The sequence below is a fragment of the Cervus elaphus genome, chromosome 23 (assembly GCF_910594005.1).
Source record: "Cervus elaphus chromosome 23, mCerEla1.1, whole genome shotgun sequence".
Lineage (NCBI taxonomy): Eukaryota > Metazoa > Chordata > Mammalia > Artiodactyla > Cervidae > Cervus > Cervus elaphus.
The window spans coordinates 52269455-52296503 of NC_057837.1; the positions used below are offsets into that span (position 1 = coordinate 52269455).

At 50.0% G+C, this 27049-nt stretch overlaps 1 protein-coding gene across 6 annotated transcripts in view; it reads right to left on the reverse strand.

The window, feature by feature from the left end:
- Positions 1–4477: 4477 nt before the first annotated feature.
- The window catches only part of EBF4 (EBF family member 4), a 55910-nt gene continuing 33338 nt past the window's right edge, over positions 4478–27049 (reverse strand). For 2 of the 6 annotated variants that reach the window (XM_043883852.1, XM_043883855.1), the window contains 11 exons: positions 14102–14183; positions 13189–13306; positions 12955–13088; positions 12736–12862; positions 10840–10928; positions 10628–10693; positions 10353–10530; positions 10093–10281; positions 6800–6997; positions 5489–5564; positions 4478–5254 (listed from right to left, as the gene is read on the reverse strand). In XM_043883852.1, coding sequence (XP_043739787.1) covers positions 5494–5564; positions 6800–6997; positions 10093–10281; positions 10353–10530; positions 10628–10693; positions 10840–10928; positions 12736–12862; positions 12955–13088; positions 13189–13306; positions 14102–14183 — 1252 coding nt within the window. In that variant the 3' untranslated portion in view covers positions 4478–5254; positions 5489–5493. The other 4 variants (XR_006337049.1, XR_006337050.1, XM_043883854.1 and 1 more) reach the window with 4 other exon arrangements.

Genomic DNA, 27049 nt, shown 5'->3' on the forward strand with positions numbered 1-27049 from the left:
TTGTGAATGCTGTGTAATAGAGGCCAAGTTCCATCTTTTCATATGAATATCCGATTGACCCCAAAGTCACTTATTGAAAAGACCAGGCTTTCTGCATTGCACGTCAGTTTCCATTTTTCTGGGAGATTTCTCTCTTTTTTTTTTTTTGTTGTACCATGTGGCTTGTGAGATGTTAGTTCCCCGACCAGGAATTGAACTCAGGCCACAGCAGTGAAAGCTCTGAGTCCTAACCACTGAACTGCCAAAGAGTTCCCTGGGAGATCTTTCTTTTTGGAAGAAGCTAAGGGCCCCTCCAATATGGGCAGGGATGGGAGGAGAAGAATGTTTAGCAAAACAGTCAGCATCAGGGCTGGTTAAAGCTGCGGTCGGACTTCCTTGGAGTCAGTGAGGCCTGTGCACAGTGGGTCCTGTCTGAGCCAAGTAAAGCCCCAGAGGCTGCTGGAGGATGCAGAGCACAGAAGCCTGGTTCTGCTGGGAAACAAGTGGGAAGGACACAGGATTTCCTGGGAGATGCTCTTTCTCTAAAGGTCAAGTGACCAACAATCTGACCCCCATCTTATTCCCAGCCCATCAGCCCTGTGGGAAAAAAAAAAGCCTGGTGGTAGGCTGATGCTGAGAAGGATCCCTTTGCCATCTGGCATCTTGGTACCTCAACCAGAAACAGTCTGAGCAGAGTTTGTGTCATCTGGTCCCAGGACAAGGAGATGACGAAAAATTCATCAACCGACTTCAACTAGGAAAAACCAACTTCCTCTTCCACTGCTGGACTGCCTGAGGCCATCTCCAGTGCACACAGTCATTCCTTATCCAGACCCCCTCATCTTTACCTCTTCATTGTGCATCTGTCTGACTCCATCTGCCAGAACTGCATCTCTTTGTCTGAGAGCTTTCTCTACTTTCTGGGGCCTGTTGTCACCCTAGAAGTTCCAGGAAGGTGGTGCTCTCCTCTCACCGCTCCCAAAAGCTTCTGACCACTGACTGATGCTTGCGTCCTGACCCTCAGGTGGGAAATCTCTGAGGCATGTGCTTTACACGATTTCCCAGAGTTCTCTGGTGGGACTAAGCCTCAGATAACTCACAGAAGTGACGTGCTTACACACGCACAGTATTGGGCTCCCTGACCTCCCCTGCCTCCCTTCCTCTGTCTCTCACTACTGCTCCCTGAGATTACCTCCCAAATAAACCCACCAAGACCAAATCTTTCTCATGCTCTGCTCCTGGGGGAATCCACCTGAAGACAACCCCCATTCCAGGTGCATGGTGCCACCCTAACCGATATGATAGGCACAGGGTTAGAACTCTCACCACTGGCCTGTTGCATCCAGCACTACCAGGGGTCAATCCCCGTGAACTAGTCTTGTCTTGTCTACAAAGCCTCAGGACTCAGCTAGAATAGGACCTGGTTATATGCTAGTATTTGTTGGGCAGTGGGGTCTTCATAGAGATTTACATAAGATCAAGACTGAGCTTCTGTCACTAGCTTAACATCACCCTGACTCAGGATGGCTGGAAAAACTATTTTCTTGGGCTCCAAAATCATGGTGGATGGTGACTGCATCCACGAATTTAAGAGACACCTGCTTCTTGGAAGAAAAGCTATGACAAATCTAGGCAGCATTTTAAAAAGCAGAGACATCACTTTGTTGACAATGGTCCTTATGTCAAAGATATGGCTTTCCCAGGAGCAATGTACAGATGTGCAAGTTGGACTATCAAGGCTGAGTGCTGAGTGCTGAAAAATTGATGCTTTTGAACTGTGGTGTTGGAGAAGACTCTTGAGAGTCCCTTGGACTGCAAGGAGATCCAATCAGTCAATCCTCAAGGAAATCAGTCCTGAATATTCATTGGAAGGACTGATGCTAAAGCTGAAACTCCAATACTTTGGCCACCTGATGCAACGAACTGACTCATTTGAAAAGACCCTGATGCTGGGAAAGATTGAAGGCGGGAGAAGGGGAAGACAGAGGATGAGATGGTTGGATGGTATCACTGTCTTGATGGACATGAGTTTGAGCAAACTCTGGGAGATAGTGAAGGACAGGGAAGCCTGGCATGCTGCAGTCCAAGAGATTGTAGCGTCAGGCACGTCTGAGCAACTGAACAACAGGATGGCTAGAGCTATGGAGAATGGAGGACCTTTCAACTAGAGAATGCTGGAAGTCCAGAGACATGTTCTGACTGTGAGATCCGGAAAAAATGCCTTTGTTGCTTTGCTGGAAGTGCTACAGACCCAGACTTGTTTGCAGGCTTGTCCTGTACTGACCCATGACTCATGGTCCAGTTTCACTCACTAATTTATCAGCTACAAAAAGGCTTGGTGTGATTATTTGCCAGATATGGTTAATAGTTTTCATCTCAAGTGACAGCCCTGACTAGAGACTGTGTTAAAAAGGATTTTGTGACTCTGGTGGTTCTGTGGAATAGTAGAACTGTTGGTTCTACATGTCCATCAGACAGTGAGTCCCCTCAGACTCACTGTTTCAGAATATGTTTACAACATCCTACAACAAAGCCTCCTGGTGGCTTTTTCTCTGCAGGAGGGACAAGCAGGGCAGAAGTGTCAGAGAGTTAATCTCCTGGGAGCAGCCTCTAGGCAGTGACAGATGAGGGCTGGAGGATCAATATCCCAGATCCTCTGCCCTTTGGGTGAGAAAACTCAGATGTGTTCTACACTGTCTTCCAGAGTTCTCCAGCAGGGAACCTGTCCCAGGTTCTGGCTATAGGGGTACCAAAACCAAGATACAGGAGAGAGAAAACTGTGTCAGTCAGCCTAGGCTGCCAGGACAAAATACCATTGACTAGGTAGCTTAAACAAAGAAATTAATTTTCTCATGGATCTGGAAGTTAGAAGTCCCAGATCCAGATCAAGGTGCAAGCCGACTGGATTCCTGGTGAGGACTCCTCCTGACTTGTAGGTGGCTGCCTCCTCGCTGTGTCCTCACATAGTGGAGAGAGCTCTGGAGTCTCTTCCTCTTCACACAAGGTCACCAGTTTTATCAGATTAGGGTCCCACTCTTATGACCTCATGTAACCTTAATCACCTGCTTAAAGGTCCTATCTCCAAATACAGCCACGAAGGCGGAGGGGTTTGGGCTCCATGTATGAATTTTGAGAGGACACAATTCAGTCTAGAGCAAACATCATAAGTTATTGGCTCTGCCTGCTATGAATGAGGGAGTGGGAAGTGTTTTTGCTGATTGACTGGCTGCAGTGAGCAGCTTGTGGGATCTCAATTTCCTGAAACTGGACCCCCAGCAGTGGAGGAAGCACAGGGTCCTAACCTCTTGACCCCCAAGGAATTCCCAGGTGTGGGCAGCATAGACTCAAACTGTGGGTTGAACACAGTTGTGAGATCTGTGAGGACAAATACCACATCTTCTTTACATCAGCCACAGCACCTGACCCATTCCAGGAATCAGAGCTACCACTACTCAATAACCTGTATCTCGTAAGATCAGCATGTAGCAGGTTATCAGGACTGTAGAAAGTGCTCAAAGCCTGCATGGAACAGGGTGTGGCTGCCAGGCTTTGGGGCTCGGCAACATAGGCTGAAGGTAGGAACTGAGGGGAGGCCAGGCAAGCACTAAGAAGGCAGGATGACCCAAGGCTACCTCATCTTGGGCCCAGGTGAGATGAATCCCAGGGATTGGCAGGAACACAAGATAAGAAAGTGGAGGCCTCTGAAGGACAGGGCCAACCCATCTGCCTCGGCAAGTGTATTTGTCCAGAGGCCTGCAGGCTGTGGGCTTATTGACTGGGGAAAGACAGGGTTTCCAGAGGCCAGAGTCAAGGAGTGCTGGTGGGAGAGAGAAGGAATCCTGAAGCCTGGAGCTGGACCCTGAGCTCTCTGGACAGTGCCTCAAAAACGTGGCTCCCAGTGTCATAGAGGCAGACCTTTGGGGTCTAGGGAACACTGGAGGGGGATAACTGGGATCCATCCTATGAGTTGGGTGAATGAGCCTGGGAATCTTGTCTTTCTAACCACCTCTTCCCAAACTCTGGGACAGGAGAGCTGGCAAGTGCCTAGACCTGGGGAGAAGTGAAGAGGTTAGGGTTGTTGGGAGCCAAATTTCCCCACCCAGAGGCCTCCAGCCAGGAAGGATTTCACTTCCGAGCCTCTGTACATTGGGGTAGTATTTAGTTTGCTCTGTTCTGGTTCCCAGCAATGTCCTTCTGACAATCCCAACCTGCTTTGGTCCCAGTCAGACAGCTGGGGGACTGGTTCCTCAGTGCCCAGAATGTGTTTCCAGTCAGTGCTGTCAGGGCTGAGCCCATGTCCTGGGTCTTCAGGCCTGCTGGCCTCCCACCCCTCCAGAGCCCTCCTATACAGTACCTGTGAGCTTATATGGGGCAGGGAATACTTGCTCAGTTGAACTCCGATGCTATTGAAAAAGTCCAAGGTATAAGAAGGCTGCTCAGGGGCATTTTATAGCTGCAAAGCAGACCCAAGCCAAGGAAGTAGACAAGAGAGGCCAGGTGACTAGCTGCATTTGTGTTTATTGTTTTTTTTTTCAACCTCAGCAGAATATGAGGCCAGGGGCAGCTGGACCCATGGTTCTATGGGGCCAGCTAGAGTCATCTGTGTGGAGGGCCAGAGTCCATGAGATATTCATTGAGGGCAAGATCAACCAATCCAGGGGGCCTAGCACCTCCTCTTCTGTGTCCTTCATGCCCAAGCCCCCTCTGGGATTCATGATGTGGCAAGAATGAGTGAGCAGGACCCAAGGAGTGGGGCAGCCATGGGATCAAGTAGCTGTCAGAAGCTCCATGGGAGCCTAGGCAGGCTGCTGGGCACCACCCCTTGCCCCAGAGAGAACTGGGATGCTGGGATGGTTGAGATGATCAGACGCAAACGGGACCTTCCCGGGCCACCTCTCTCTGCGCTCTTTCCCACAGTCCCCGTCCCTGCTTGTACCACCAGATGTCCTTGGTCTGTACAAAGTCCATCTCTTTCAGAGGAACTGACCCAGCGAGTGAGGTCAGGCATCCCAGCACCTCCCTAGGACGCCCTCCTAACAAAAGCGTCAGCACAGTGCTGGGGCTTCCAACAAGCCCCAAGAAAAGGGAGGTGAGAGAAGCCTGAGGACTGAAGGGCCCTTGAGCACAGGGAGCAAGGCCTCTCCCCATTCAGGGTTGTGGGTTGAGGTCTGCCTGCAGCCCCGGCCCTGCATCTGTCTGTGCTGTCATCCACAGCATGGGTGTGAATCCTGGAGGGACCACTAGTCCGAGCTCAGTGGGGGCAACACCCGTAGACCTGGTGGGGAGAGGAAAAGACGAAGACCCTGGAGGAAGGCTGGCTGCAAGGCGACAGGAAGCCACTCCTCTCTTCTTGTTTAGCCTGGGCCACTGGGTTTTGTGGTCCTGACAACTGTCTAGATGGGCCCTGGAGAGGGAGCCCTGGACCTCAATTCCCCATCCCTGCTGAAGTCTTTTGGAGAGAGCCCATCCAAGGGCCGGGGGGGAAGGCAAGACCCAGCCAGAGACCTACCGTAATTAGGAGTACGCCAGGCCTTGAAGTCCCCGAGCTGGAGAGTGAAACTTGTCAGAATCTTCAAAAGGCTGGTCTACAGTAACCAAGGAGGGAAACCATAAGCCACGTGTAGCCTGGACCCCTCTCAACTGGAAGCAGCAGGCACTTTTTGAGGGCAGAGCTATCAAGAGCCTTGAAGGTAGTCAGCAGCCCCCACTCCTAGCCTGGGCCCAGCACTGCAGTTAGGTGAGGTGTGTCCCCCACACCTCTTAGGAGGTGCAACCTCAAGCCCTTGCTCCCCTAGTTTCTTCAGTCAAGACAGATGACTCTGGAGGTTGCCTTCTTCTTCCCTCTTCTTCCCAGCATGTCTCCTTCAGAGGGCCTCTCTTAAGGTAAGGAAGCGGACGGTCATGTACCAGGATGGGAAAGGACAGAGGGCAGCCTCCAGAAGTACCTGATACCTAATGCAGTGATGGCAGCAAGTCTTCCTCCCACATCCTACGAAATCCACCCCTTCCATCACTCTTGCCGCTGCCTAAACCCTGGGGGAGGACCCTGGGGGTCCTCTGTCCTTCCTATTCCCTGCATTTTAAGCTTCAAACACACTTAAGAAAAATTATCCAAAAATTGGAAACAAGGCCAAATATGACCGTGTTCTACCTCAAATTATCCTAGAGCATCATCTAACAAGCCCACCCCAAGAGTCATCTTATTCGAGGGGATGCAACTCTTTTTGACTTGCTATATACATTACTGGTTAGAGCCCAGGTTTTTTTAAGTTGGATGTTGACTTGGAAGAGATTGATAAATGGTATATAAATTATTTCACTAATGGACTAGTGGGAGGGGTGACCTGGTCTCAATTTCCCATCTATAAAATGGGGAGGGCGAAGCTAGGCTAAACTTAATCTAAGGTCAGCCTCCCTCTGTTCAGTGAGGGACCAGGTCTCTCATGATGGTGTATGCTACCCTCCGGTGGACACAGGGAGGTACAGGTCAAAGGCACGCAGGCCACGGTAGGGTTCCTCCAGCTGTGTGTCGGGTCTCTACTCTGGGCTCAACTGGATGAGGCCTTGGAGTGGTTTCCAGACCTTTTCTGACTAGTATCTGAGTCTTCTTGATGGTCCAGAGTGAGACCATCCCAAGCTATGAAGTCCAGGGAAGAGGGTCCAGATAGGCCTCCTTGGACCCCTGCAGAGCTTCCTTCTCTGCACCCCCCAGGGAGAACTGGGCAACTGGCTTGAAGCTCTTGTGAGATATGGATGGAGTGGGCCCCGCAAGCCCAGCTGCTCCACCAGGTAGGTCCCAGCGAGGCAGCACAGCACTCACCTGGAAGCCCCTCTCCGTGGGTTCTGGGGCAGGCCTGGGGTGGAGAGCTGGGCGGGCGCAGCACGGGGGCAAAAGCGCTCCTCTGTTTGACAGCGGAGATCATGTGGACAGGCGAGAAGGAGAAGACGCTGGTGGTAGGGGCAGCCGCCGGGAGGGACATGGAGGAGGCAGAGGCCAGCGGGGGGCTAGAGGGCATGACTCCGGGGCGGGGCGGGGAGGGGCAGGCGCAGCAGGGAAGGCAGTGGGAGACACAACAGGGAGACAGCACCAGCGTGAGCAGCCTGGTTGCTGTCCTGGCACGAGCAGTATGCCCTGTGCGGGCTGCTGAACTGGGTGCCAGGCTCAGCCCTCAGTGGGAGGCTGTGAAGGTTTTGGGGGGACCAGTACTGTGTAGAGTCTGGAGGCAGCCTGAGAGCCTCTAGGGTTATGGGCTAGCACTTGCTGTTTGGGGCAGGGGGGATCTAGAGACCCTTTCTCTTAGGGTTGGAGATGATAAGACCAGAAGAGGTTAAAAAAAAAAAAAGAAAGAAAGAAAGCAAAATCAGAACATCCAGTGAAAACGAATACGGAGAGGTGTCCGTAAAGATAGGAATGAAGATGAGATGGAACAAGTTAGGATTCCTGCTGAAAATCACTGGGATTCTGAGACACTCAGAAATACTGATGGGTCCTGGGGCATCAAGGTTAGAGTCAAAGGTCAGGGTTCATAGCAGAACTGGGGCAGGTAGTCAGAATGAAGTTTGGGGGGTACACATAGGCTCCTGTTATAAGGCCCCTCTGTCCAGGATCACAGCTCACACAAGAACCCTAACTCCCCCCCACAAATATGTTCCCTTTACCAATTACATGCCCCTTGACCCCCCAACACTTTGTTCTCTTTCAGCTTAATGCCAGTCCTCATCATCTTCAGCCCTGGTCCTAGAAGCCTCCTCTATCTCCTTCTTCCAGCTCGTCAATTTTAAGGAAATGCACAAAAATCCACATGCTCAGATCGTCCTGTTCTCTAACCCCCTGACCTCCATGGCTGTGGCTTGTTCTCCTGGGAATAACCAGGGAGCCTCCCACACACAGCCTTTGCCTGCCCCTCCTTCTTACAGTGTCCTCTCTTGGGGCTCCTGCCCAGGTCATTTCTGGATCCCTCTTTCTACATCCTCATCTGAACTCAATTCCCTGCCTCTCTTCCAAACACCAACAGGACTGTGATTTGAGTGTTGTTCAAGCAGCGGGCAATGGGGTGAGGGTGGGGGTTTCCTGAAAGAAACCAGTAGCGTGAAAAAACTGCTTTTGGCATTTAGAACACACTCTCATCCCCATCCCCCGCCCCCCACTTTGGAACAGTGATGCCTTCAACAGCTGTCCCTTGTCTCTATTCCAAATGTGCTCAGCCCCGTGGATCATCGCCTTTAAGACAATGCTGACTGTTAGCTAATGAGGCCCATGGAACTCCATGGAGGGCTTGAGATAAATGGCAGAAATGTACTACAGCTTTCAAGGTCCAGAGCTCACAGCTGCATTTTGCAGCTTGGGTAGTACTGGGAGTTGTGGGTCAGTCCAGAGCTGCTGGTGGCTGAAGCAGAAGGCAGAGAAGAGCTCTAAGCAGACAGCTTCTGGCAGGGACAGTTCCGGATGTGATTATAGGCATGCCCTGGCAAACTCACTGAGAATGATACCCACTGGAGTGCCACCACAAAGCATGCACAAGGGGAGTGATGGGGACTGGACAGGACACTACTAGATGGTACTGGAGTGGGGCTGTGATGCTGGAATAGGGCACAAGCAGCTATGGAATTCTTGACCTCTTGGCTGAATGGGAAGACTCCATGCAGTTGGCTTTGGCCCTCTGGGGGCCCCCACTGCCGACTGATTATACTGCGTGTGTGATGGATAAGGGGGGCTGGTGTTCCAAATTCCACCAGCTTTGATCTGGGGGGAACCCTGAGACAGGTGGTAAGAGTACTGTGCAGAACTGAAGCAAAGTGGGAGCACTGGAGTCTAGCTAGAGCAAAGAGGAGACAGGAGTCTTGGTGGGGACACCAGCACAGGGGGCTTCTGGGCCCAGACACTGAGCCCAGGCCAAAGGCAGAGACCCAGAATCCAACTCACAGCCAAAAAGAGAAGTATCTAGAATGCAGGCCATGGCAAGGAAGTCTAGGCAGGTGCCAGATATGTTGGTCTTCAGCAATAGCAAACAAAAGACAGGGGATAGGCTAAGGAAAGGCAGGAAAAGCCACACAACCAGCTCCTTCTTGGCCGGCTTTCCCATTCCTCTGGCACAGCAGTGTCTCCCAGGAATCAAGGTGCGTGCTCTCTTACAATTGCTGGGCAAGCTCCTAGAAGGTGAGCAAGGGTGGAGCTATCCTCCAAGCCAGGTTCTTTACAGAGTAAGTGCTTCATACACTTACTGAATAGCTGAGTAGTCTGCTGAATAGCTAAGCTATAGGAACCTGTAGACAGGCTCTTCTGGAACTTAAGTGTTTGAAGGAGGGACTTGAGGGCCATGCATGGTAAAAGCATAAATGCCCTCTGCTCATCTACCCAGCTCTGAGCTACCCACCCTAAGAAACCATACAGAAGATGGTTAGTGCCCACAGCTAGTGCTGGGATGCAAAGTCACACATGCTTTCTGAATTGTGTCCGAGCCCTTTATGCACACTTGCACATTCAGGTCTGAGAACAGCCTTAAGCAACAGGGGACACTGATCCTGTTTTACAGAGAAAACTGAAGTAACTTGCTGAATGTCAGCTCCTCATTTCAACAATCAAATGCTGAATCCAGGTGTCTGACTACACAGAATTTTCTTGCTCTGCACAACCAGATTGTGGGAGCCACATCTTCCCTCCTCAAGCCCCCGCGTCTCCTGGGGGCCGTGGGGCCAGGTGAACACCTACTTTTCTTGGACCCTGAGTTCCCTCAGGCTTCCGGCAGGGGGCACCAGCCCTCCTCCTGAAGCCCTGGCATACAAAGGGAAGGCGGGCGGTCCACTAGATTTAAGGAGGAAACCCTCGTGTTAAAGCTCATTTCAGCAGGAGGGAAAAGCTAGAAGCGATGTGCACAACTGCAGTCAGCAAAGAGATAAAGGTGCGATAAGTGTCCTGGCCCCAGGGTGGCGGGGTGGGTCTCCAAAGGCAGAGCGAGGTAACACACAGGAGGGCAAGGCCAAGGGTCGACGCTCGCCGGACAGGTGCCGGGAGTTCCTCCCAACCCCATAGGCTAGGAGGGGGCCGAGCTGAGCCCCATTCTGCTCCCCGGGGTCTGGTCCATACCCCCCACCCCCCGGGCAGGGGACACTCACTGGCGAAGGGTGAGGTGGCCGTGGAGCCATTGAGGAAGCTGGGGGACCCGGGCACACCGAGGCCGGTCACGCCCGGGGCCCCGTAGCCGCCGAGGCCTGCTCCGAGGCTGCCGCCGTAGCCGCTCTGCTGTGAGCCGGGGCTGGGCGCGAACCCGCGCGGTGACGCGCTGCCACAGCTGCGCGCATACCCTGCGGGAGAGCGGCCGTCAGTGGCGCGCGCCCGCAGGGAAGGGGCCTCCGGGCGGCGGAGGCGGACGCACCTGGCTCCGGGCCCGGCGTGGCGTCCCCGACGGCGATTGCCAGCGGGCTGCTGAAGGCGTTGATGCCCACGACGGCAGGGTGCGGGTGGCTGGGCGCCAGGGGTCCGAGCGGCGCCGGCGCGCGGGGGGCGCTGTACAGAGCCTCAGCCACGTCCGCCGCGCGCTTCAGGAGGAGCTCCTGCGAAGACAAGAGCCGGCACGGCCGGGGCAGCAGCGGGCGCCGGGAGGCGGGCAGCCCTGGGCCCCGCGCGGGGAGGCGGGCGGAGGCGCCATACCTGGTTGCCGCTGGGCACTCCGTACAGGGCCTCCGCCAAGTCGGCCGCCCGCTTCAGCAGCACTTCCTGGGGGGCAGGGGAGGAGACAGCGGACGGAGGGGCGGCCCCGGGCGGGGGTGGCGGTGGTGCAGGGGGCCCGGAGCTACCTCTTCCCTCCCCATCCCCCCTCCAGCCACCGGCCACCGTCTTCCCCGTCTCGCCCTTCTGAGTACCTTGGGCAGCCTCTCGGGGTCTCCGGGGTGTCTGGGAATGACTTTCTGCAGCCTCTGGAATCCGTAGTCAATGGTGGGCTCATTCAGGGCTGGGGAAAGGGGCGGCGTTTGCAGGACGCCCCTCCCCGCATAGCGCCTACGGGCCAGCGGTCCCGAACCTGGATGCAGACCCCCTCCTCCAAGCCCAGCCCAGGCCTCTGGGAAAACTCCAGGCACGTGGGTCAGCAAGGTTCGGGAAATTTCCTCAGTTCCTTTCGTGCTCATTGATTCAACAAATGTTTACTGAGCCAGGCCCTGTGCCAGCTGCTTGGCATTAACACACATGCACTATAGGATCCCATTTGTGATTTGAAAAAAGACAACTGTATAAATAAATATTAACTTCAGTACTCCTAGGGACAGGACAGGAGAGTTTTGTCTGCAGCTTTTGTCTGAGCTTATAAGGAGTAAACTATTTATCATAAAAAGAGAAAAAACGCGCCACAATCTCCATTTATCACAGCTCTGGTGGACTCTTAGCGGCGCCTGACCGTTAGGGGTACGCCTGTGCCCCAGGGATGGGCTGGCCTACACCCAGGGCTCTGGGGTGGATGCTGCAGCCTCCTGACCAGGTTTCTAAGGCCTCTTCCCTCTTCCCTCCCCTCTCCCCTCCTCCGGTCTGGCAGCGACCTATCTCACCAGCCTTAAAGCCCTACCTACCCTCTCCACTTCAAACTCTACATTTAATGAATTTCCTTTTTTGATGTTGTTTAGTTGCTAAAGTTGTGTCGGACTCTTTTGCGAGCCCATGGGCTGTAGCCCACCAGGCTTCTCTGTCGGTGGGATTTCCCAGGCAAGAATACTGGAGTGGGTTGCCATTTCCTTCTCCAGGGGATCTTCCCGGCCCCGGGATAGATCTCCTGTATTGGCAGATAGATTCTTTACCGCTGAGCCACCAGGGAAGCCCAACTTAAGGCACTCCTTCAAGGGTCTTCCTACTTGCCATTCCTTCTCCTGGGACCCCTTTTCCTCCTGGTCTCTACCTCCTTATTCACCCCTCTGGTTCCAGCTTAGCAGTTTAGACCACACTCCCACCTGGAGGTTTTCTCTGACAATCCAGCAGCTACCACCCCATGTGCTGTTCCCTGCTTGTCCCCTCTCACTCTTAAACCAGAGCTCCCCAGTAAGCAGTAGGGTGTCGAGTGCCCCTTGAAGGGCTCAGTGAATATCTCTTGGGTGGGCTGGGGGAATGGGGAGAGGTGCTGGAAGGTGACAGTGGAAAGCATACTGGCCAGGGGTCAGATAGAGTCAGGAAGGGGGATGAAGCCACATCTTCAGGAGTGGCCTACACACCTGTCTTCTGTTAACTTTTTGCCCTGGCTTCGTGCAAGGTATGTGTGTGCGTTTGTATGCATGCAGAATGAAGCCTGGGGTGGCTTGGGGGAACCAGGAGAACCAGGAAGATTTGGGAATCAGCAAGTTATCTGGGGGCATCTTTTTTTTTTTTTTTTAACTTTTTATTTTGTATTGCAGTATAGCCAATTAACAATGTTGTGGTAGTTTCAGGTGGATGGCAAAGGGACTCAGCCATACATTTACATGTATCCATTCTCCCTATTTGGGGGCATCTTGGAAATAAATCTCCCCGTGGAGATGTTCTCGACACTGGGGAGTGTCTAGAAGAAGGTGAAGTGGGTGCGGGGAGTTGCTCTGGGAGTTGTTCCCAGGGAGGGAAACAGAAGCGAGGGAAAGAAGGTCCAGAGAGGAGGTGTCCTGGGGACACCAGCAGGGGCTTAGGGGGTCTGGCCGCCTGGCCACACCACAGCAATTTGCCGACTCCCATACCAGGGCTAGTGTGTGTGATGTGGGGCTCCTTCCCGCAACCCTGGGCCTCCCCTCACCCACCTGATTCCTTACCTGTGTAGACAAAGCGTCCCGGGGCTCCCTTGCAAAATTGCTTGGATTTGTAGGACAGGGTCACCTCCACCACCCCGGGGATGTGCCGTGGGGGCGTCTGTACCCGTATGGCATGGGGCGTGATGAGCTGCGAGGGGAGAAGGGAGGCCTGCGGGTTCTGACCCGGTGAGGGCAGGGTCCAGCCCCAGGCTGGGAGGGAGACTGGCGGGAGTGGCCCACCTCACTCCACACGAGCACGTTCCCAAACACGACCTGTAACCCGTCGAAGAAGTTGTCGCCGATGACAATGACGGTGGCGCCGCCTGTGGTCCAGCCCTCCCCAGGACTGATGGCCTTGATGCAGGGGGTGGCAGCTGGGAGGCAGGAGAGGAGCCAGGTCAGGGGCCCACGCCAAGGTGGGGACTGGGGCTTGCTGGGCCCGCGGCAGCGGGGTGTGGGCCGGGGGGTCCTGACCTTCGGAGGGGTCCAGGCGGCGTGCCCTGCGGCCATGCTTGGAGTTGTTGTGCACAAACATGTTGTCTGACACAGCCAGCACGTGTCCGTCCACGCTCACTGTTGTGGACACCACCACCTGTGGGAAGAACCGAGGCCAGCCTGGCTGGGGCTCCGGGTGAGGGACTGCTGGGGGGCACTGGCAACTTGAGGCTGCTGGCTGGATACTGTAACTGTAGTTCAGAGTCACTGGAATGGGGAAGAGCTTCAGCCCCTCTGGGGCTGAGCTGCTGGAAGGGGGACCAACTGGATCAGGTGACCCTCTCAGATACACAATCTCAGGCTGCCCAGGGGAATGGACCCCCAGGAGCTAGAACAATCAAAAGCCCTGAAAAAAAACCTCTGACTCCTTGGGCAGAGTGGCTACTGTTTCTGCACTCACATGCACCACAGGCTGTATCCCTGGGGTGCCAAGTCAGGGATGGGTCTTAGGCAAGTGCGTGTGAGCATTTTTGATGGGGGAGGGGGGCATCAGCTTGAGAACCCATCAGCAGAAGCCCCTACCCTTGGGAGGAAATTGGGGCTACCTCCTTCTCCCCGCTACCCTTCACTTGGAGGGGTGTGCAGGTTGGGGATGTGCTAAGGGCAGCTGCTCTCTGCTTCACGCTATGCAAATTAGCTGGGTCGTTAATCATGTAAAAATGTCACAATTAGCATCTCCTTAAGTGGGACTCTAATGAAGCCTCCCTTGGCAGCCAGAGTAAGTGGAGACAGAGTTGCCCCACCCCCAGCAGGCGCCAGGCTCCAAAACATGGGTCTGCGCAGAGATCTGCCCCTGGGGCCTTAGGGTGGCAGGGTCACATCATGCCCGCCACCCCCCCTCCCAGCAGGAAAGGTCAGGTTTGCAGGGGGAGAACCCTCTCCTCAGACCCACCTGGAAGCGGCGCATGTCTCGGGGATTCCCCGCGTTCTTTAGGCAATTCTGGTTGCATTTGAGGAAGAACTTGAGGAAGAACCTGAAACAGTGTGGTGGGTGGGCTCAAGGGTCTGGGGGTTCTAAAAACAGATGGAGATCCAACTGCTTTCTGCCACGCTGCCTCCCAGCAGGGCAACTTCCCCTCTGCCTGCTCACACAAGGCTCACACCCCACATTCCCATCCTAAGCGCCATATGCACAGGGTACATGTCACACATCCAGGAGACCTGTCCCAACAACGACTTCACTGGCCAGAAAATCCCCACCGCCACAGTCTGTAGATTACATAGTGCTTAATTATCTCACAAAGTATATACTCATCACATCTATACACAGTATATTCATCCTAGAGAAGACATCCATTATATATACACTATATAAACCTAGTACCCGTGAATTATTATATACTCCATTTGTAGTAGGTCCTCCCATTTACCTGTAAACTTATCCCATACCATGTATATTTGTCATAGTATATGCTCATCACTGGAGAAGGAAACAACCCACTCCAGCATTCTTGCCTGGGGAATTCTGTGGACAGTGGAGCCTGTTGGGCTACAGTCCATGGGGTCACAAAGGGTCGGACATGACTAAATGACTGAGCACAGCACATGCTTATCGCATACATAGTGCATTTGTATCACATAGCGTATCCTTCCCTCAAAGTGTACCTAGCAGTCTGGAGATGTTTACTCATGATGAACAGTAAATATACTATAACTTAGCGTGCACGCACACTGTATATGCCTTATATACTACTACTCACAAGATACAGCCATCACACATAAAGTAGACCTATCGCACTACACAGAAGCATATATAATATGTACTCTACATCAGCCTGGACCCATCATACACACATGCTAATCACATACAGTCTATATCATCATGCACAGTGTATGTCCATCCCACACTGTATATGCACTGAAAGAATATGAGTGTATACATTAGTACACCATTTTTATGTTGTATGTGATTTCTCAGAATAGTCACTGCAGACATTGTACTGTCATCACATGTAGCAGATTCCCCCTTCCTTCTTCACCACCACATCCCCCCAACAAATTCCCCTCACATACAACAGACCCTCTGTCCCACTACATCCCCAGCAAACAGATCTCCCTCACACACATTCTATATCCCTTATGTATATGCTTAGTCTCTCAGTCGTGTCTGACTCTTTGCAACCCCATGGATAGCCTCCCAGGCTCCTCTGTCCATGAGGATTCTCCAGGCAAGAATACTGGAGTGGGTTGCCATGCCCTTTTCCAGGGGATCTTCCCCACTCAGGGATCAAACCCAAGTCTCCTGCATTGCAGGCAGATTCTTTACCTTTTAGCCACCGGGAAAGCCCTATATTCCTTATACACATAGCAAATACTACACAGAGCATATAGTCATCACATACATGTGGTGTACCTGTCAGACACTGTACAGATACACAGTGGATACCTTCTTTTGCACATACAGTAATTAGAAAAAAACACAGTATATGCAATGATGTGACTGTTTTTTTAGATAAACACATGAGAACTTGATCCTTCTTTCAGGCAGTTGATGGGGATGGTGAGACCTTCTCTTCCCCCACCCACCCTCTCCCCGCCCACTCTCCATGAGGTAACCATGGATAATACTCTGGTTTTGTACTATTAGTAAACTCAGGATACTATCAGTCATCTGCCTTCATCCCTGCAGGACTCTGTGAGCATCCGGGGATGCTCTTTACAAACTGTAGTATTCTGGGCTACAGTCTGTGGGGGTCTCAGTACAAAGCATAGCCTCCTGGGCTGCTCTATGAGCTGACCTACTCCAGTCAGCTGCCTCAGTTGATCAGGCCCCTGGTTTTGAACTCCAGATGTGTACATCCATTTAACTCAGCAGAGTTGCCTCCAAACTCTATAAGCATGAAATCAGATTTGTAACAGGCTCTAAAAGCCTAGTCCCCAAAGAGGAAGTCCCCAAGTCCTGGGAGGGATGGGCACCACCCCTGGATGGAGGTGTCCCCAGGGGCCACCCCTCAGTGGAAGGTGGCAGCAGTCGCTTTCCCAGAGATGTGTCTCCCCTTATACCCCACCTCTGACCCCTTAGCCCCTGTCATGTTCCCCCACCCAATGGGTCCCCTTCTGGGAATCCCTTTTAGTTCTCTTTCCATAGAGACGTTCCGCCAGCACACATTTTCATCCATAGTGGACACCACCCAAAGAGTACTTTCATGTAGTGTAGACCTTCTGTACACCCCCGCAGAGCATTCTGAGGTGCAGTCACCTCCTGTGACCCTGAACAGTGCATACCCCACAGGATACCCTGTAGCACAGACAGCTTATGTGCCCCCCAAATGGTAGTCACTAGTGTAGATACCCTATATGCCATAGTAATAACTCCCAAAACCCTGTGAGGGCCCTGTGGTGTATAGCCCTATACCCACAGTAGTTACCTCATACATGTCCCACATTTACATGACATAGAGTGCAGACACCCTAGTCACACGTGGTGCAGACCATTTCATTTAAATTCCATATCCATGTGCTCAGGCCTTTACACAGAGCTAGAAGGAGAAGGACAAGACAGTGGATAGGACTCAGTCTCTGTCCTAAAGTGGATTAATGCTAGCCCTTGGATGTCACTGAAGACTCAACAAGCATGGGACACACTTCCCTTACATCCACACATGTGCTCTGGACACCCTACCCCACTCCCAAATCTGCAGAACTCTGGGATGCAGCTGGAGATGAAGACTTCCCAGGTACTGCCTCACTGTGTGGCCTGGGGTAAATCTTTTCACATCTCTGGGATCCTTCCTCATCCATGAACCAGGAGAGAAGCAATTGATGCTTGCTGAGGTCCTTTCTGATCCCACCTTCATTTCAGCCTCCCAAAGCCTCAGGCTGCTGCTTCCTGCAGGATCCTGGCTCTCCCCTGGGAGGCTCCCTCATCAACCTCTCCCATAACCCTTGCCTGGCAGGTCTCTCACCCTCTCCCTTCCCTGTACAGGTTGCATCTGTCCTTTGGATCCATGCCAATTCCCAGTCTCTGTCTGGCCAACCTCTTCTGGCCCTTTTAGGCTACAGAGACCACCCCTCCCTGAGAACCCCAAGACTCTGCTGGTGACTCCATCTCTGCAGACCTTTCCTGGGACATCTCAGTTTCTGAACCCCAGGTTGGCATCATCTGTAGAGTAGTATTGAATAAAAAGCAACCACACAAGGCCTGGGCTCTCTGTTGGGGGTACTGAGGCCAGTCCCCCTTTTCTTTCTTCCTGAACCTCTAGCTCAGAGCTGCACACAGTTGATGCCATCAGTGGTGGAGAGGCCAAAGGCTCACCCACCGCCATCTGGTAGTTGCTGAGGCTGTGTCCAGACAGCACCCATCCAGTCAGAGGCCAAGCTGTTGCTAACACGGCAGACGGCCTGCAGCTCCACCACCAGGGATGTTAAGCAAAAATCATCTACGACTTGGAAATAAGGCAAAAAGATGACGGGAGTTCTTTCCAAGTCATCCTGGAACAGTGGTTTTCAAAGTGTGGTGCCCAGACCAGCAGCATCAGCATCGACGGGGAACATGCCAGAAATGCAGAATCTCAGGCTCCACCCGAGACCCGCTGAATCAGAAACTCTTGAGATGGGACTTAGCCATCTGTGTTTTCATAAATCCTCCAGGTAATTCTGACGCACCCTAGGGTTTGAGAATGACTACCTTAGAGCTGCACTATCCGATACGGCCGCCACCAGCCCTGAGTGGCATAGAGCACTTGAGATACGGTTAGTCTGAACTGTGGTGTGCTATAAGTGTAAAATACACACTGGATTTCAAACATGCAGGAAAAAAGGAATATAACAAGATCTCATTAGTAATTTTTTGATATTGACTACATGTTGAAATAATACTTTGGATATTTTGAGTTAAATAAAATATATGTTCACAATTAATTTTACCAGTTTCTTTTTGTTTTTTAAAATGTGGCTACTAGAAAAATTTAAATGACAAACGTATAATGGCTTATATCATATTCATATTACACAGTGTTTTTCCAGACTATTATGTTAACAAAGCCACCTAAGAATTAGCTGATTCTCTAGAGGAAAAAACTTTGACTCATATTTGCTATTAATTGGGGCCAGACTCTGTTAATTTAGGTACTAATTTGCAGAAAACTGATGAGGTGCAAAATCATTTTTGTTGGGAGAAATAAATAACTTCTACTTGGTAGAGAAATGAGCCCTAAAGATTACAATTTTATTGTCCTAGGGATATTAACTAGTTTTGTGTCTAACTTACATAATCTGTTTTTCCTCCCTCCCTCTCTCCTCAACTCTTTCCTCAATGGTCTATATCAATCCCTCTTAGCCTTTGAACCAGCCTTGTCATCCTGCTGGTTCTTCCATCAGTAAGTTACAGAAAACTTCAATGCATCCTGAGTAATAATTTATGTGAGAATCGTATTTCTAACATATTGAATATTATGCTTTAACAAGGGTGACTACCACCCAAAGGGTCCTGTCCTCCAAGGTTAGTCTCGGAAATTCTGCAGCACAGGGCCTGGAGTCGGGGGGACTGTTCTAGTCTAGAGAACCAGAAGTAGTGCCCAGATGTGTCTCCATCCTCTCAACAGTACCTGGCTACCTTCAGCCTTGGAAAGGTGTCTCTGGGCCCCTCTTTCCCCACCCCAGGACAGTGACGCACCATCCACGTCCAAAGAGGCTGGAAGGCTGGGGTTGGGGGATTAACATAGGGACAGTCCAGGAAACCTCTTCATAGGCTGGCACCACAGGTGACACTTGGTTCCACTCTGAGGGGAGGAGGAGAACCCAGAGCAGTCTGAGAAGGACGAGAATGCCATCGGCAACAGGAAGGAGGAGCAGCAGATCCTTAGAGCCGAGAATGCCATCAGCAACAGGAAGGAGGAGCAGCAGATCCTTAGAGCCGTGTCTGTATGGAGGTCAGATGTGGAGGCTGGGAAGTGGGGAGGGTCAGGTAACTTGGTGGGAAGGGGAGCTGTAGAAGGACACCCTATAGGGCCCTAAGGCAGGAAGGCATGTGCCCTTTGCTGAGGGCCTGTGAGATCCTGCTTGTCACCAGGGAAGCATCCCCCACCCCCCCAGTCTGGATGAGTCCCGGTGCTGGTGTTTCTGAGCATCTCCCCTCCCCCACCCCATGGGGCTGGAAGAGAGCCGGGGGAGGCCCCCCTTCTCTGGCTGCGATGGGCCACAGGCAGGGAAGCAGGATGAGGCCAAGCCCACAGCGCTGGCTGACTTGTGGGTGAGCATTTCAGGATGCCGCCTGGGTTGGGGCAAGGATCTGTGCCCAGTGCCATCCCTTTTGTGGCCTTGAGGTTCCCTGAGGGCACAGATTTTTCATCTGCACCTCATAGATAAGTCAGGTACTACAAGCTGCCATTAGAATTATTAGAAGAAACCACCATAAATACAAGCATCAGTTACAAATATAATGCAAAAATAAGCAAAAAAAATTTAAACAGTGATCCAAGTCTTATTAACTGAGCACTTAACAAGTGCCTGGAATTCTGCTGAACCTACAACTTGCATTATCTTATTTAATCCTTTCATAATCTTGCTGTAGGTCTGCAATCACCCTCACTCTACAGATGAGAAAACCAAGGATCAGCAAGGATAAATGACAAAGTCACAGTAGATGCCAAAGTCAGGACACAAACTTGGGAATTTGATGAACTACTGATACTGACTGAAAAAGTGAAAGTGAAAGTCGCTCAGTCCTGTCTGACTCTTTGTGACTCCACGGACTAAACGGTCCATGGAATTCTCCAGGCCAGAATACTGGAGTGGGTAGCCTTTCCCCTCTCCAGAGGATCTTCCCAACCCAGGGATCAAACCCAGTTCTCCTGCATTGCAGGTGGATTCTTTACCAACTGAGCTATGACTACAGTCATGGAAAAGTACTTTTATTTGGGGTTCTCTCAATCCAGGCCTGCCCTAGCCACAAGGCTGCCACTGTGGGACAATGAAGCAAGCCTTCCTTCAAAAGCAGTCCTGAGAGGCAAGCTGTGCAGGATCCAGGTTAGCCATTTCATGGGGATTTCCTCAAGGTTACAGATTCATCAGGGGTGCAAAGGAGAGACTAAGATTCCCTTGCTCCTAGTCTGGGGCCTTTGGCCGTGGTGACAGCTGCTCTCAGTCTGGGAAGATTTTCAGGATTAAAGATCAGGACTTTAAGATGAGCATAGAGTTGATCATTGTTGAAGTTCAGTAAAGGATAGATGTGGTTCATTATTTTATTCTGCCTATATGTTCAACATTCTTTATAATAAAAAGCTTAATAAATCACCAGATGAGTTGTGAACAGTGGTCATCCAACTAACAAAGCATTTAAAAGGTGGAAGTTCTGCATCATGACTCTGATGCCTATGATTTAAGTGAAAGGTAAGAGTAGTTCACCCGCATGCCTACCATGCCACATCCTGAACTCAGTCTAGGCTTCCTAATCATCTCTATAAATGCTTTTTATTTCTTTCTGTAAACACAACTCAAGATGAAATTAAAATGAACCTTCCTTGTCAATGGAATATTCCATACCAAAGAAGCAAATGCTGAATTGAATGTGACTCAAGTGCAAACATTTGACTTATACATAACTTCTCAAGTGTGACACCACTGCATAAGGAAAGCTCCTCTCACACAATGCTTTACTCAAAAAGACACTCAATACATAAGGGATATGTGGAGGTGACTGATGTGAGTCCTCTGGCTTCTCAAGGGGTGGAGAGCAGAGTGGGATGGAACTGCTCTTTGGAAGGCCGTGTCCAGGTATCAGGTGGGCTGGTGCCTGCCTGGATTCCCCCACTCACAGCTCCTGAGAGTGTTGATTACTAAAGGGGTCACAGCCGGGGAATTCCCTGGGGGTGCAGTGGTTAGGACTCAGTGCTTTTACTGAGGCAGCCTGAGTTCAGTCTCTGGCTGGGGAACTAAGGTTCTGCAAGCTGTGTGGTATGGCCAAATAAATAAATTAAAAATAAATAACTAAATAAATGGCTTACAGCTTCCCCCACTACTGGAAGATTATCCTCAGCCAGAAACATATGCTCTTCACCAGCAGGCCGTGGTCAAAGAAGGACTGACATCACAAGGAGGACCAACTCTTAGTACTGTTCACATTCAGAATTCCCCAAAGGGGATTTCCCTGGTGGCCCAGTGGCTAAGACTCCATGCTCCCAATGCAGGGAGCCTGGGTTTGATCCCTGGTCAGGAAACTAGATCCCACAAGCTGCAACTAAGAAGTTTGCATATTTCAACTAAAGATTGAAGATCCCGTGCACTGGAACCAAGACCTGGCACAACCACATAAATAAATACTAAAAAAAAAAGAGAGAACTCTGCAAAGGATCAGGCTGATGCTAGACCCCAGCTGAGACTATCTCCTAGCTAAGCTGCCTCTCATGCCCGGTCCTGCTTCCCTCATTCATTTTCACCCCAGAGCTCTCCTCCAATAAATCACTTTCCCAAGAAACTCTATCTCCAGCTCTGCTTCTAGGAATCTCATCCTAAAGAAATCAAGGCAGAGAGCTTTCACCAGCTTTTCCTTCCCTACATCCTGGTGAGATAAATACTTAGAGCTCAGATTATGTTCACACTTCCAAAGAGAAAGCTGTCAGGAACTGAAAGAGATGGGCTGAGCCCAGGGGCACTTGTAGCTACAGGACCGTCAGGCGCAAGGAAATGGAAATCTGATCATAAATGTTGTCTGATAGAACTCTTCCAAAAATGATATCCAGTAGCCACCTGTGGCTTTCTTTTCCATTTTATTTTTAAAATAGTTTATTAATTTTTATTGTCATATAGTTGGTTTACAATGTTCTGTTAGTTTCTGTTTTACAGCAAAGTGAATCAGTGGTACATATACATATATCCACTCCTTTTCAGATTCCATTCTCATTTAGGTCACCACAGAGCATTGACTAGAGTTTCCTGTGCACATGTGGCTTTTGAGCCCTTAAAATGACACTAGTGTAACTGAGAAACTAAAATTTCAAAAAATTTTTTTCCTGCTATGCTGCAGAGCTTGTGGTATCTTATTTTCCTGACCAGGGATCAAACCTGGGCCCTTGGCAGTAGAAGCGTGGAGTCCTAACCACTAGACCACCAGAAAATTCAATAAAATTGAATTTGGCCTTTGGGGTGAAAATTAGTGGAGGACCCCTCTACCCACTTCTCCACCCCAGGCTGCACTTGGAAATAAATATCTAGTGTGATTCTGTCCTTTGCTCTCAACCTGCTTTCTCTCCCAAAACCTTCCTAGGATACTTGTTTTAAACACCTGCTTCAACCCATGTATTAATATCTTTTGCAACACTTCCTCTTTCTAGGTCTATATTGTGATAGGGTGGCTATGAGCCACCCGTGACTAAGTTTAAATTAATTAAAATGAAATAAAATATCCTGGCTTAGCAGGGGGTGCCTTATTTGGAAGAGTTATTTTGCTTCCAGGGAGACTCAGGCCCCAAAGGGCCTAGGCCAGAGAAAGGATGGTGAATGAGGAGGTTGGTGTGACAGTCTAAGCCCAAGTGCGGGTGGCCACAGGGGTGGTGGCCCATGCTACTTCCTGGTCTTGGCCTGGGGCAGCAGCCAAGGCTGAGTGTCCCCAGGGCCATAGCCACCCACCAGGCCTGGACCTTGCCCCTCCACCATGATCCCTACTTGGGGCAGAGGTGGCTGCAGTGCAGATGGGCTGGGGGACTATAAATAGCTGGGGCGCATACATTAGCATGCCAATTCACCCGCACCCCATCCTCTATGCTAATGGCCCACCATGCGCCTGAACACCTTCTGTTCCCTTGCATGCATTTGCATGCACAATTAGCATAATCTTGTATAATTAATGAACAGCGTCAATTTTAGCTCCTAAGTAATTTGATTAACATGTTGATAGGGCACTTACTAGGCTCTCCAAAACTCAGGGCTGGGCATGGGGTCTGAGGAGAGGGGGAGAGGAGGCAGAGAGACTGCTAAGGGGCCCCCAGCTGCCCATGAAGAGTGGTGGTGACTCCATTTTCCCTTCATGGGGCCTGAGGGGAGAAGAGGAGGGAGGAAGGGGCTGCTAATGGGAGGCCTCTGGGCACCCCATGTGGAGCGTCTGGGACAGACTGGAGCAGTGGGTCACCTGAGCATGAAGCCCGTTTATTTTTGTGTGGACACAGATATACACACAGTCCCTTTGCATGTCTCTCTAGCCTGGGCAATATTCTGTGAATGTGGAATATTGGATTGCAGGGGAAGAACAGAACAGGAGGAGCAACTGAGAAAAAGTAGGAGGGCTGGGGGCTGGGGCATAGATGGGCAGATGGAAGCTACAGAGGATAGTGTGCTTATGAGTGATTTAAGGATGTAAAGAGGAAGGTGGGGGTCCCAAGACTAAAGGGAAGAAGTTGTGTGTCCCTCTGGCCTTGGGTGGGTGAGTCAGGCTTCAAAGCCAGAGACCCTGCACTTCCTATCTGTGAATCATGTGAGGAAGAGGAGGGAGGTTGGCATGGTTTGGCAGCTTCCACAATGTGCCAAGCAAAACAGGGCAGAGAGAACAGACAGAAGGTTGAATGTTGCCCCCATCCTATTAGAGAAGGACCCATTCGCAGCTCTGACCTCCCAGGGCCCCTGGCTGAGGCTCACATTCTTCTCTTGCTCAGCTGTGTGGCCAGAGTTAGGAAGTAGTTCTTTGACTCTGAATGGACTTCCCTGCTAGTGTCTAGGCTCAGTTTACTTATCCTCAAAGAGGATCAGTTGGGGTGAGACTGGGATGGGGGTGGTAAATAATATTGTGGCAGGTTCTATGCTGGTATCTCATAAATACATCTTACCTAACTTTACAACATCCTTACCGACTGAGGTCAGCTTCATTTGACAATGAGGAAACTGAAGCTGAGGGAGGTGAGACCTTGCTCCGAGTCATATGATGAGACAGTCCAGGTTGGCACGAGTCCCCCAACATTGACTAGCCCTTTATGGAGAGAATTTATCATTGAAATTGTAGACAATTCACTCACTAGCCACCTCCCACTCCACCTATTACAGTCCCCAGGCCTCCTCCTGCCTGTACTGTCTCTCTCCTTCAATATCCTTTAGAGACATTGACCACAGCTCTACTCGTGCCTCAGCACGGGAGCCACCCCGACCCTGGCTTCAGTTGCCTAGATGTCTTTGCCTAAGTCCTCGCTCTGGATTAAGGGTAGCTTGGGGACCCTTGTTCTTGTGATTAGCGTCTGGTCCACAAGACTCCCAGGGTACATGGGGGAATCTCTTATTAAACCCTTTTGATTCATCTTCCCTCAAATGCACCTAGCTCTGAAAAGAGTGAGGAAGGAAGTGAAGGTCATTCTGCAAGCAAGAGGGAAAACCTTTGTCCCACTTCGGCACTGACTGAGCAGGGAGGTTATAGAACTTCCATTTCCTCAAGGGGAACTACCAGAATGGGTCCTAGACAAAGAGCTGTGTTTGCAACATTGGTGTGGGAGTAAAGACATCTTACTGGAAATCATGGAAGGAGACAGATGCTACTGTGAGCTTGTTTTGTGGCTGCAGAGAAAAACAGTGAATGTTGCATTGACCATTGGGTTAGGAGGAGGGGCTGATTCCTTTACAGCCCCCACAACCCCTTCTCATCAAATTGCATTTGTCAGGTTGTACCTGATCTAGGCACTGGGGTCTAAGTTTGTCCACAATGGGGTGGACTAGAGTTTGCCTCTACCAGGTGGCTCAGACACGATTTGTTTCAACAGTGTCACTGTACAACATCTACTGTTCACCAGACACAATTACATACCAGAGAGTATCCACAGCCCGGAATACCTTTCCACCCACAGGAGCTAGAGGAAGAGAGCTGTGGGCCTCTCATGGGAGAAAATCTTCCCCATTCACTCCTATACCACAGTCATCCTGGTCAATTAAGTAATTATTTAGTTTTAGAACTGTGGCATCCAAACAGGTAGCCATATGTGGTTATTTAAGTTTGAATTAATAAAATTAATTAATTAATTAAATAAAATTTAAAATTCAGTTCCTCAGCCATAGTAGACCAAGTGCCCAGTAACTACATGTGGCTAGTGAGTACCATATTGGTCAATGCAGAACATTTCTATCATTGCAGGAAATTCTTTTGCAGAGTGTGTCTTAAAGCCTTATATTGTTCTCTAGTTCCTCTTATCATTATGTAAAGGCTCATGTAATTACATTTTGTCTCCTCAACAGCTCTGTAAGCAAGCTTTCAGAAGGCAGGAATCATTGTTTGAACCTCTCTATCTTTTCCCAAGCCTCTATCATAGTGCCTACCCCACAGCAGGTGCTCACAGATTCATAATTACTATGACAGGATGAATGCTGTATCAAGCCCCCAAATAGAACTCTGAGAATTGAAGAGCAAGGATCTTTGAAAATCTGTTCCTCCATAAAACAACAGGAACATAGGCAAAAACTGTCAAAATCAACTTTTCAGAATTCTGAAAATTAACAAAAGGTTTGCAACAGTCCAAGGGGTATTTATTTAAGAAAAATGGCTGAATCTTAGTAAGAACGAAGAACTTTGCAGTTGTTGTTTTTGGCCATGCTGCACAGCTTGTGGGATCTTAGTTCCCTGACCAGAGATTGAACCAAGGCCCTCAGCAGTGAGAGCACACAGTTCTAACCAATGGACTGCCAGGGAATTCCCTGCAGTGTTTTAATTTGCCCTATTCCCAAATCTGCAGTAGTAGTCTTGCAACCATAGTAGTTGTAAAAACTAGCAGCCTAGTAGCCACTAAAAGGGACAGATTGGGTTTGGAACTTCTCAACAAGTTGTATTTTCATACAACTGTCACTATTTGATCTGCCTGGCAGTTCCTGGACAGCCCTATTTTCAGGACTTGTTATCTGGCCTGACTTAGAACTTGCTTAGTGGGAAAAACCCTATTCTTAGGGTATTTGTTGAAAACAACCAGTAGCAACTGTTGAACATTGCTGTTGCTTGAGACAATGATAGTAGTTGAGGCAAAACAATGAGTCTGGCCAAAAAGCCTTACAGGAAAAAGTGGGAATGAGATGTTTACAGGGGCCTCTGAAAAGTTCTTATATATTCCTCAATATCTAAATGGCCATGTGTATGTGCAAGGAAGAGCACATGCCCAGGAAAGATCTCCAGAGGCCTGAGTCTCTCCTCTTTGGCTGACCATGAAACCCTGCACAAGTAGAAAGTAAAGGTTAAAGCAAAGTTGAAAATTGCTGGAGCATTGAATGTAACTATGTGTGCCCCAATACACACATAGAACATTTTGGCAAGAGTTGAAGACTTATTGGTTCAAGGATTTAAGGGAATGCCCATCCAATCATGAGCTGACCACTAATCTAACTGAATAGAAACTTTAGTGGTCACACATGACAGAAAATATAGACTCTCTATAATTAATCCAGGAAAGTCACTAAACAAACAAACAGCAACAAACACTGGGAAGGGGAATATGATATCCAGAGTTACCGTACTATATTATTAAAATAACGAGTTCTCAGCAAATAATCATGAAACATGCAGAGTGACAGGAAAGTATGGTCCATATGTGAGACATAAAGTAGTCAACAAGAACTGTCCGTGAGGAAGTCCATATGTTAGACTTACTAGACAAAGATCTTTAATCAGCTATTATAAATATGTTTAAAGAACCAAAGGAAACCATGTCTAAAGAACTGAAGAAAAGTATGAGAATAATATCGCACCAAATAAGGAACATCAATAAAAGATACAAATTATTACAAAAACCAAATTTAGAAGAAAAATAACATTCTTTATTCTAAAATAAAAATTTCCTAGAAGAACTCAACATCAGGAGAAAATGAGTTGACAGGAGAAAAATGTCAGTAAACTTAAGATAAGTCAATTGAAATTATCCACTTCTGGAACAGAAAGGAAAAAGAATGAAGA